The 11,642-nt window shown below is 42.3% G+C and overlaps 1 protein-coding gene across 1 annotated transcript; it reads right to left on the bottom strand.

The window, feature by feature from the left end:
* Nucleotides 1-977: 977 nt before the first annotated feature.
* Nucleotides 978-8,571, bottom strand: LOC120027240 (NADH dehydrogenase [ubiquinone] iron-sulfur protein 5-like). Its single transcript, XM_038972141.1, has 3 exons — nt 8,471-8,571; nt 5,707-5,926; nt 978-1,213 (listed from the first exon to the last, which is right to left on the bottom strand). Exons 2-3 carry the CDS (start codon nt 5,920-5,922, stop codon nt 1,106-1,108), a joined length of 324 nt encoding a protein of 107 aa, XP_038828069.1. The 5' UTR covers nt 5,923-5,926; nt 8,471-8,571; the 3' UTR covers nt 978-1,105.
* Between the last annotated feature and the right edge of the window lie 3,071 nt (nt 8,572-11,642).

The raw sequence follows: 11,642 nt of genomic DNA, 5'->3' as shown, positions 1-11,642 counted from the left end.
ATAGTAACGTGCAACACTTTGGCGGGAGTCAGGCCATGAGGAAATCTTTTGGCACTTCTGAAAAATCCAGCTCCTACCCGTGCCCCTCCCTCCACACACTTCATCAAAACGGTTTATCGGCTATATTGTGACAGCATTTGTATCTCTTCATTTTTGTAAATAACCCTTGTGATTAAGGCAGAGGCTAAACTCACTCCATAATACTTAATTCGCCACTCCATATCAGCAAGTAATAAACCCTTTATTTGTGTTGCCACTAAACGCGATGGACATCACTAACTTTTGTCAAGCATTGTAACAGATTTACTTCAAATATGATTTGACACGATTAGGTAGATGGGAGATTGTGTAGTACTTGGCTCTTGGCGCCACCTTGTGTTGACATGGAGGATCTCGTAATCGTATTAGGGCTAGTGAAACACTTGGTAATTTAATTGGGATTTCAGAGTGCATTCATTCATATTTGAATTTCATTAGGAGAAGCTGATCAACTAATCGATCAACTCTGATATTTACCAGAATTAGGTGACAGGGTTTAGAGTTGAGCGGGGTTCAGTTATCATCAACCCCGCACTTCCAAGCAAGGCTGGTTTATAAGGATATTTCTGATTGTCATTTCTGGAAGTCTCATATGTTTAGTTTTTTTCAAGGATATTAAATACGCTGGTTATATCGTCTGTAGTGCTGTAGTACTTCAACTGTAGCTATTTTTGTCCTAAAACAAGTAGGCTAATTTGAAATCATTTCATTTTTCTAACAAATGCATTCACGCTCAAAACATATCGTCTTGTACTGCATGGTATTACAAATAATTGAATAAAATCGGTAGTATTAACACACTCAAAACCAAGATCACAAATATAGTGAACAAACTTAAACCTGAGTGCACATATCATAAATCACCTTCCTGTCCCTTTCTTCCTGTCATCTCTCCCTACACTGTACCTAAAAAAGGAGAAAGAGAAAGTCATACAAGGTTCATGGTCAATAACATTTATTTGCAAACTTGCAAAGGGTTGGACACAAACAATAAAGTGATATCTGAATAACAATTATTATACACAAGTTGGGGGGGACACCTTGTGGTCAACAAGGTCAAAAGGAGTCAAGGCCTGTCATCAGCCTGAGCGCCGGTGTGGTGCGCTGGGGTCTGGTAGGTGCCCTCCTTCACCATCTTGTCCCGCTGCTTACGGATCTCGTACAGCCTCTTGTGCTACAGACAGAGAGAGAGCAATCCACGTCAGACACTTAGTTGTGAGAGAGGCTCTCAAACGTTTTTGGGGGTGCATGCTCAGAACTTCTTAAGGAGGTATTGGTGTGTTTTTTCAGCTCATTGCTGATCAAAACCACAATTCTCTTCATTCATCAACTCAATGTATTTTTAACAACAAAAACTGTCAAAACAAAAGCATTTCCTATAGTCTTGACGCTCTTAATTTGGTAATCAACACCAAAGCTTCCACCTTCTCCAACTATCAAGGAAGTCAATGAAAAAACAACAGGTGGAGCTGTAAAGGATGGACTAGGGGTGTGAACGTTTTAAAAAGGTAAAATGGTTCAACGAAAATGGGACGTTAAGATAAGAAAAAAAAATGTTTTAAGTCAATGCAGAACAGCATAATTGGTCAATTTTCGCAAAAATAAGAGTGTTGAAGCGCGAAGCTCAACCGAAAGTATTCAGACCCCTTGACTTTTTCCACACTTTATGTTACAGCCTTAGTCTAAAATTGATTTGTTTTTTCCACTCATTAATCTACACACAAAACCCCATAATGACAAAGCAAAAATAGGTTTTTAGACATTTTTGTAAATGTTAAAAAAAAAAATGTTTACAGAAATATAGCATTTACATAAGTATTCAGACCCTTTACTGAGTATATTGCTGTAGAACCTTTGGCAGCGATTACAGCCTCGGGTCTTCTTGGGTATAACACTACAAGCTTGGCACACCTGTATTTGGGGAGTTTCTCCCATTCTTCTATGCAGATCATCTCAAGCTCTGTCAGGTTGGATGGGGAGCGTCGCTGCACAGATATTTTCAAGGACATTCAGAAACTTGTCCCGATGCCACTCCTGCGTTGTCTTGGCTGTGTGCTTAGGGTTGTTGTCCTGTTGGAAGGTGAACCTTCGCCCCAGTCTGAGGTCCTGTGCGCTCTGGAGCATGTTTTCATCAAGGATCTCTCTGTACTTTGCTCCGTTCATCTTTCCCTCGATCCTGACAAGTCTCAGTCCCTGCCGCTGAAAAACATCCCCACAGCATGTTGCTGCCACCACGCTTCAGCGTAGGGATGGTGACAGGTTTCCTCTAGACGTGACGCTTGGCATTCAGGCCAAAGAGTTCAATCTTGGTAACATCAGACCAGATAATCTTGTTTCTCATGGTCAGAGTCCTTTAGATGAATTTTGACAAACTCCAAGCGGGCTGTCGTGCCTTTTACTAAAGGAGTGGCTTCCGTCTGGCCACTCTACCATAAAGGCCTGATTGATGGAGTGTTGCTGAGATGGTAGTCCTTCTGGAAGGTTCTCCCATCTCCACAGAGAAACTCTGGAGCTCTGCCAGAGTGACCATCGGGTTCTTGGTCAGCTCCCTGACTAAGGCCCTTCTCCCCAGATTTCTCAGTTTGGCCAGGTGGCCAGCTGTAGGAAGAGTCTTGGTGGTTCCAAACTTCTTCATTTGAGAATGATGGAGGCCACTGTCTTCTTTGGGACCTTCAATGCTGCAGAAATGTTTTGGTATCCTTCCCCAGATCTGTGCCTCGGCACAATCCTGTCTCGGAGCTGTATGGACAATTCCTTTAACCTCATGGCTTGGTTTTTGCTCTGACATGCACTGTCAACTGTGGGACCTTATATAGACAGATGTGTGCCTTGCCAAATGCTGTCCAATCAATTGAATTTACCACAGGTGGACTACAATCAAGTTGTTGTAACATCAATGGCAACAGGATGCACATAAGATCGATTTCGAGTCTCATAGCAAAGGGTCTGAATACTTATGTAAATAAGGTATTTATTTTTTTTTGTAAGAAATTTGCAAAAATGTGTTACAATTTCCTTCCCTCTGCAGTCCAACTCATCCCAAACCATCTCAATTGGGTTGAGGTCGGGTGATTGTGGAGACCAGGTCATCTGATGCAGCACTCCATCACTTTCCTCCTTCAAATAGCCCTTACACAGCCTGAAGGTGTGTTCGGCCATTGTCCTGTTGAAAAACAAATGATAGTCCCACTAAGCCCAAACCAGATGGGATGGCGTATCGCTGACGAATGTTGTGGTAGCCATGCTGGTTAAGTGTGCCTTTTGTCAGAATTCTAAATAAATCACTGACAGTGTCACCAGCAAAGCACACACCATCACACTTCCTCCTCCATGCTTCACAGTGAGAACTACAGATGCGGAGACCATCCGTTCACCTACTCTGCATCTCACAAAGACACGGCGGTTGGAACCCAAAAACTCAAATTTGGACTCAACAGACCAAAAGGACAGATTTCCACCGGCTAATGTCCATTGCTCGTTTTTCTTGACCCAAGCAAGTCTCTCCTTCTCATTGGTGTCCTTTAGTAGTGTTTTTTTTGCAGCAGCAGTTCGAACATAAAGGCCTGATTCACGCAGTCTCCTCTCAACAGTTGATGTTGAGATATGTCTGTTACTTGAACTCTGTGAAGCATTTATTTGGGCTGGCTGCAATTTCTGAGGCTGGTAACTCTAATGAACGTATCCTCTGCAGCAGATGTAACTCTGGGTCTTTCTTTACTGTTGTGGTCCTCATGAGAGCCAGTTTCATCATAGCGCTTGGTGGTTTTTGCAACTGTACTTGAAGAAACTTTCAAAGTTCTTGAAATGTTCCGTATTGACTGACCTTCATGGCTTAAAGTAATGATGGACTGTCGTTTCTCTTTGCTTATTTGAGGTGTTCTTGCTATAATATGGACTTGGTCTTTTACCAAATAGGGCTATCTTCTGTATACCACCCCTACCTTGTCACAACACAACTGATTGGCTCAATCGCATTAAGAAAGAAATCCCACAAATTAACTTTTAACAAGGCACACCTGTTAATTGAAACGCATTCCAGGTGACTACCTCATGAAGCTGGTTGAGAGAATGCCAAGAGTGTGCACAGCTGTCATCAAGGCAAAGTGTGGCTACTTTGAAGAATCTCAAATACAACATTTATTTTATATAATATACTTTTTGGGTTACTACATGTTTCCATATGTGTTATTTCATAGTTTACGTCTTCACTATTATTCTACAATGAGGAAAATAGTAAAAATAAATCAAAACCCTTGAATAAGCAATGTCCAAACTTTTGACTGGTACCGTCTATGGAACATTTAACAGTTATGCTATTGATTATAGAGCGAATTAAGTTGGAGTTTACTCTCCTCACTTTTGTTAAACAATTAAGGCAATGGCTGTTTTCTTGTCTCCTAACTCTGCTGCTACGTCCGCCGCATTGTCCTCAACACCAATATGCTGGTTAACTTTGCTATTACGCACATAGCATCATGGTCTAGGAAAAGGTGCGAATTCAACAATGCATTGATGTTTCAGAACCGCGGACAGTGACCGCTATGAAATGCGGGAGAATGCGCATGTTATAAAATAATATAATTTTTATTAGTGTTGCACCTGTAACAGTATAACTTTAAACCATCCCCTCGCCCCGACCCGGGCGCGAACCAGGGACCCTCTGCACACATCAACAACGGTCGACCACGAAGCATCGTTACCCATCGCTCCACAAAGGCCGCGGCCCTTGCAGAGCAAGGGGCACACTACATCTAGGTTTCAGAGCAAGTGACGTAACTGATTGAAACGCTACTAGCGCGTACCCGCTAACTAGCTAGCCATTTCACATCCGTTACACACCATTGTCCTTAACCATATACAACTTCAATAGCACATGCCTAAGAGTGATGGACTGTGCCATCCCCACGGCTTCCACAATGGATTAGTCCACTCAGACAGGTGTCTTGTACACCATGATATTTTTATTATTGTTTTTGCTACTGCTCGACTAAAGAAATCTCGGTCGACCAACAGCCTATCGACCAAACAATGGACCAGTCGACTAAATGGAGTCAGCCCCATGCGAGTGTTTGTGTTCTCAGAAGTACGGCAACTAATCAGTCTCCTTCAAAAATACAGAATCTTCGGAGTCGATTCCGGTAGGAATATTGACACTGCAAGGAGTCGAGGAATCAATTATTTTAGAGTCGACTCCACTACTACGTCATCGTCATTAACAGTTGGAAAAATGGCTGAGAAAGGCAAGCGACAGCATCAGTCCCGTATGGCAATAAATGAGAAGGAATTGCAAACTTTGCAAGGTGGAATTGAAGTACAATAATGTTAGTACAGGTGCAATGCTTAAACATCTGAAAGGGACGCACCATGAGACCCAGACAGTTGCTGCCAGCAGCGCAGCTGCATTATGAATTCACGTGACATTTTATGCATCTTTCTTATCGTTTTAATGTACATGTAAACATAAATGTTCCATTTGTCACATCCCTAGGATGGACACCCATGTAGGAGGACAAGCAGTTATTTTATCAGACATGGATATCAACTGACAACTCCTCAACAGGTCTTGGTTGATGAAATCACAAGTGTTTATTGGGAAAGGACATGAAAATCACACAATCAATTTTCACAGTTCACACACACTCTTAAGCTCAGATATCCTACACTCACCGTCTTCTCTCTGTGCATGCACTCATAGAAGTCCTCAAACTCAAGCTTGCATTCCTTCTTGGCACGGGTCTGACCAATGCCATCCGCACACTCGATCCACTCCTTCTCAAAGGCGTGGCAGCGGGGTGCCCGTTTGCATGGCTGCTCGCCACCCTGGATCAACATCCATTTGTCTATGTTGATGCCCAACTTCCCCTGGAGGTCGATGAACGGCATGATGCTGCAGGAGGGGGGAAGAGAGAAGAGCAAGAGTGATGCTAAAGGTTTCTGATTAGAAAGGGGTCTTTCTGTGGCATCGTGGTTTTGGCAATGCAAGTGTTTTCCTTAGTCATTGTGGCCATAATAACAAAGGGTGCGTTCACTAACGTTAGGAACCAAGCGGAAGCAAACAGAATTTGTAGGGTGTTCATCAATAAAATTATTAATTTATTCAAGGTTTATACAAATATGTCCATTCAGTCAGAAAAACAGCAGTCCAAACCCCATGTCTCTACCATATATGGTTCAAAAGTTAAGACTATCTACTCTGAGAATTTAGCATGTTTAGAGTGACTGGAACGCCATCACAGTGGTCACTTCAGCAATAAGGCTATATATTTATTTACAAAGCTAACAGACTCAATTTCAATATCCACCCCCAGCGAAGACAATCTGTTCTTGTTATCATTGTGTATTTCTGACTCTTTCCGTTTAAATTGCCATAGAAACTGCACCTCAACGTAGATTATTCCCAGTTATAGGCAATGAAAGACAAGGATCTGGAGATGAAAATGACAAAGGTATCAAGTTGATTTTGATTGGTCCAACTAGCGGAAACACCTCCAAATGGTACCACCTCACAACACCAAATATGGAAGAGACACAAACATAGGCTGCGAAGTCTAAACGGTCGATATATTTTTTATTATTGTTTTTGCTACTGCTCGACTAAAGAAATCTTGGACGAGCAACAGCCTATCGACCAAACAATGGACCAGTCGACTAAATGGAGTCAGCCCCATGCGAGTGTTTGTGTTCTCAGAAGTACGGCAACTAATCAGTCTCCTTCAAAAATACAGAATCTTCGGAGTCGATTCTGGTAGGAATATTGACACTGCAAGGAGTCGAGGAATCAATTATTTTAGAGTCGACTCTCCACTACTACGTCATCGTCATTAACAGTTGGGAAAATGGCAGAGAAAGGCAAGCGACAGCATCAGTCCCGTATGGCAATACTTTGAGAATTCAAATGAGAAGGAATTGCAAAACGGTCACAGCAAATTAACGTTCATATTTCCTCAACACTGTAAAATACAAATATAATAAGGTTATAATACTGTAGAGAACAATATAATGATTCATTCTATGTCATTTATAATGACATAGGACAAAGAGAACGACGTTGTGACATTCATTTCGTAGCACCCTCTTGAATTGGCCCATTTTTCGCTACATTGTACAGTGAGTGAATGCAACAGAATTTGTCCAATAAAAACTGGTTTTAGTTGCAAAACTGTTGAGTAAAAGGTTTCAGTTGAAAAACGTTTTGCAACTTTCTTCTATGAGGTTTAACGGTGGTTGGCATCCAATTTGTTGCATTTCCGCCACCTACTAGACTGGAGTACAACTCCCTTATACTTTACTTGAAAAATAAAGATGTATTAAATAAATACCCAACCATCTAACACTATACTCACTAATTTCAAAATGATATAAAATAAAAACACCCCCCCCCCCCCTACTCCACTGATTAAATGCATTTATTCCTACCTCATGCCATCACCCTGAAAGGATGGGACATCACCACTTAACACATCTTGTAAACTCTTCTGCTGTCAAGTCTCGAACACCAAAATACCTCTCTGCAGCTGCCACCACAACCTCAATTTTCTGATACTTCCAATCCATCCCTGCAGTACAGTTGATAACCATTGCTAAAAATCCAATCTTACTGAAACTTATTTCACTTTTTGGTCTATCCCTCTGTACTGGTATATCTCTACTACTCTCACCACTCCTCCCCCTTAACCCATCTTCCTCTACTTTCTTCACTGCCTCAGCATGACAACTTCTGCTCTACTCTAATCCTGGAAACCTCAAACGTTTTCAACTGTTTGCTACGGTCTTCGTCTAATAAAGACTGGTACACCCAATGTGATAGAGGTGGATGAAATCTCTGACATTTTTCAGAGAGCCCTCTAGCTGTAAATTATTGTTCATACAACTGGAGGCATCAATATGAATTCAGGTCCAATAGCTAACGTTACATGTTCAGTAAAATGACCTAGCTAATGACCTTACTAACTCTCGAGAAGGGGCCACATACACAGCCATAGGCGCTGGCATTAGAATAATACGTGAATGGGCAAGTTAGCTACTATGAAATGTCTAGCCTAGGACAGTTGTTTCAAACATGATAGCTAGCTACTGTAGCTAGTTAACGTTACAGCTTGCCAACCTTAGCTAACTAACGTTAGTCATCGCAACGTTACAATTAGACATTCATACAAGACTATTATCTTGCTAGTATTATTAACGTTAGTTCTAGCTATTGGTAGCTAGCAATATTTAGCAGCCATGGGATGCACTTATTGCACTCGACTTCATTGTCTAGCTAATTGTTTAGCTTGCTTGCTAGCTAACTATTGATAAAGGGACCAACTGACTAAAGTTAGCTACTGTTAACTGACTAACAGGCCACTCGCGCTGTGTGTGGTGAATCACTAAACTGTTTCAACTGTTTTGTCAAAAGGCATGTAAATATGGTATAACTGTCATTATTTACCGCGTTTTGTTGAAGTCACTTTAACCTTCTGTGTGGGTCCCCGTTGCTTTACGGTAGAGTGAGCCTAAGCCTGAAATCAGATGGTCGCTTGGAAACCCAGCCTATATTTACGACACTACTGTAAAGAACCTAGGGATCTTAACCCAAACTGGACCTTGTTGAGGAAGCTAATCAAATGGTTCGTTTATCAAGCCACCAATTTACTTTGATAAAGTAGTTCACTACATCCAGACTACTTCGTGAAAGTATATCAAATATGTTATAGACTACAAAATTGTAAGAACAGATCATGCTGGAGTCAGATGTTAAAATGTGTAATTTAGCTTATTAAACAAAACTGTGCGGTTCCAGTAGTTAGTTACACCACTACAGGGCAAAACAAAGGTATTAACTACTGAACATTTTAATTTAGTTTACTACCACGAAGCTACTGCAAAACGTAGTTAAATTACTAGTGGTTTAACTAGTAATTTAGCTACGTTTTGCAGTAGCTTCGTGGTAGTAAAAAATATACTACAAGCTTGGCACACCTGTATTTAGAGAGTTTCTTCCATTCTTCTCTGCAGGTCCTCTCAAGGTCTGTCAGGTTGGATGGGGAGCGCCGCTGCACACCTATTTTCAGGTCTCTCCAGAGATGTTTGATTGGGTTCAAGTCCGGGCTCTGGCTGGGCCACTCAAGGACATTCAGAGACATGTTCCGAAGCCACTCCTGCGTTGTCTTGGCTGTGTGCTCCGTTCATCTTTGCCTCGATCCTGACTAGTCTCCCAGTCCCTGCCCCAGAAAAACATCCCCACAGCATGATGCTGCCAACACCGTTTTTTATTTAATTCGGCAAGTAAGTTGAAAACAAATTCTTATTTACAATGTCGACCCACCAGAAAGCAAAAGGCCTCCTGCGGGGACGGGGATTAAAAATGTAAAACAAATATGACAAAACACACATCACGACAAGAGACAACACAACACTACATAAAGAGACATAAGACAACAACATAGCATGGCAGCAACACAACAACATGGAAGCAACAACATGGCAGCAGCACAAGGAGGAGTATAGAATGCAGTGATGTGTCCTATAAGGAGCATTGGTGGCAAATCTGATGGCCAAATGGTAAAGAACATCTAGCCGCTCGAGAGCACCCTTCCCTGACGATCTATAAATTACATCTCTACGTAATCTAGCATGGGTAGGATGGTCATCTGAATCAGGGTTAGTTTGGCAGCTGTGGTGAAAGAGGATCGATTACGATAGAGGAAACCAAGTCTGTAGGGATGGTGCCTGGTTTCCTCCAGACGTGAGGCTTGGCATTCAGGCTAAAGAGCTCAATCTTGGTTTCATCAGACCAGAAAATCTTGTTTCTCATGGTCTGAGAGTCTTTAGGTGCCTTTTGGCAAACTCCAAGCATGGCTGTCATGTGACTTTTACTGAGGAGGGGCTTCCGTCTGGCCACTAAACCATAAAGGCCTGATTGGTGGAGTGCTGCAGAGATGGTTTTCTGGACGGTTCTCATATCACCACAGAGGAACTCTAGAGTGCTGTCAGAGTGACCATCTTGTTCCTGGTCACCTCACCTCCCTGACCAAGGTCCTTCTCCCCCGATTGCTCAGTTTGGCCGGGCGGCCAGCTCTAGGAAGAGTCTTGGTGGTTCCAAACATTTTCCATTTAAGAATGATGGAGGCAACTATGTTCTTGGGGACCTTCAATGCTGCAGACATTTTTTTGTATCCTTCCCCAGATCTGTGCCTCAACACAATCCTGTCTCAGAGCTCTAACAATTCCTTTGACCTCATGACTTGGTTTTTGCTCTGACATGCACTGTCAACTGTGGGACCTTATATAGACAGGTGTGTGCCATTCCAAATCATGTTAAATCAATTGAATTGACCACAGGTGGACACTAATGAAATTGTAGACATGTCTCAAGAACGATCAACGGAAACAGGATGTACCTGGACTCAATTTGGAGTGTCATAGCAAAGGGGTGTGAATACTTATGTAAATGAGATATTTCTGTATTCCATTCTCAATAAATTTGCAAACATTTCTAAAAACATGTTTTCACTTTGTCATTATTGGGTATTGTGTGTAGATGGGTGAGCAAACTTTTTTTTGTATCCATTCTTGAATTCAGGCTGTAACACAACAAAATGTGGAATAAGTCAAGGGGTATGAATACTTTCTGAAGGCACTGTATATGTACACTGAACAAAAATATAAACGCAACAGGCAACGATTTCTAAGATTTTACTGAGTTACGGTCAATTTAAATAAATTCATTATTATTATTCTGTATTCCCACATGACTGGGAATAGAGATGTGCATCTGTTGGTCACAGATACCTTAAAAGAAAGTAGGGGTATGGATCAGAAAACCAGTCAGTATAGTTGGTGTGACCACCATTTGTCTTATGCAGCGTGGCATCTCCTTCACATAGAGTTAATTGTGGCCTGTGGAATGTTGTCCCACTCCTCTTCAATGTGTGTGCGAAGTTGCTGGATATTGGTGGAAAATGGAACACACTGTCGTACACGTCAATCTAGAGCATCCCAAACATGAGGTGATGGCACGACAAGGGGCCTCAGGATCTCGTCATGGTATCTCTGTGCATTCAAATTGCCATTGATAAAATGCAATTGTGTTCATGGTCCGTAGATTATGCCTGCCCATACCATAACCATAACCATCACCACGGGGCACTCTGTTCACAACATTGACATCAGCAAACCGCTTGCCCACACAACGCTATACACGGTACAGTTGAAACCGTGATTCATCCGTAAAGAGCACACTTCTCCAGCGTGCCAGTGGTCATCGAAGGTGAGCATTTGCCTACTGAAGCCAGTTATGACGCCAACTCCAGTCAGGTCAAGACCCTGGTGAGGACGACGAACACTCGGATGAGCTTCCCTAAGACGGTTTCTGACTAATTCTTCAGTTGTGCATACCCATAGCTGTCCGGGTGGCTGGTATCAGACGATCCCCCAGGTGAAGAAGCCTGATGTGGAGGACCTGGGCTGGCGTGGTTACACGTGTTCTGCGGTTGTGAGGCCGGTTGAACGTACTGCCAAATTCTCTAAAGCGACGTTGGATGCGGCTTATGGTAGAGAAATTAATATTAAATTCTCGGCCAGGCCTCCCGGGTGGCGCAGTGGTCTAGGGCACTGCATCG

This window comes from Salvelinus namaycush, chromosome 32, assembly GCF_016432855.1.
Source record: "Salvelinus namaycush isolate Seneca chromosome 32, SaNama_1.0, whole genome shotgun sequence".
Lineage (NCBI taxonomy): Eukaryota > Metazoa > Chordata > Actinopteri > Salmoniformes > Salmonidae > Salvelinus > Salvelinus namaycush.
The sequence above is the reverse complement of the archived record's forward strand: the minus strand, read 5'-3'. Positions and strand labels throughout refer to the sequence as shown.

Excerpts from the sequence above, each read along its gene's own strand:
- LOC120027240 (XM_038972141.1), bottom strand. The coding sequence starts at position 5,922 with ATGCCGTTCATCGACCTCCAGGGGAAGTTGGGCATCAACATAGACAAA. Across the intron at positions 1,214-5,706 it reads GCATGCACAGAGAGAAGACG|CACAAGAGGCTGTACGAGAT; the intron begins GTGAGTGTAGGA and ends CTCTGTCTGTAG.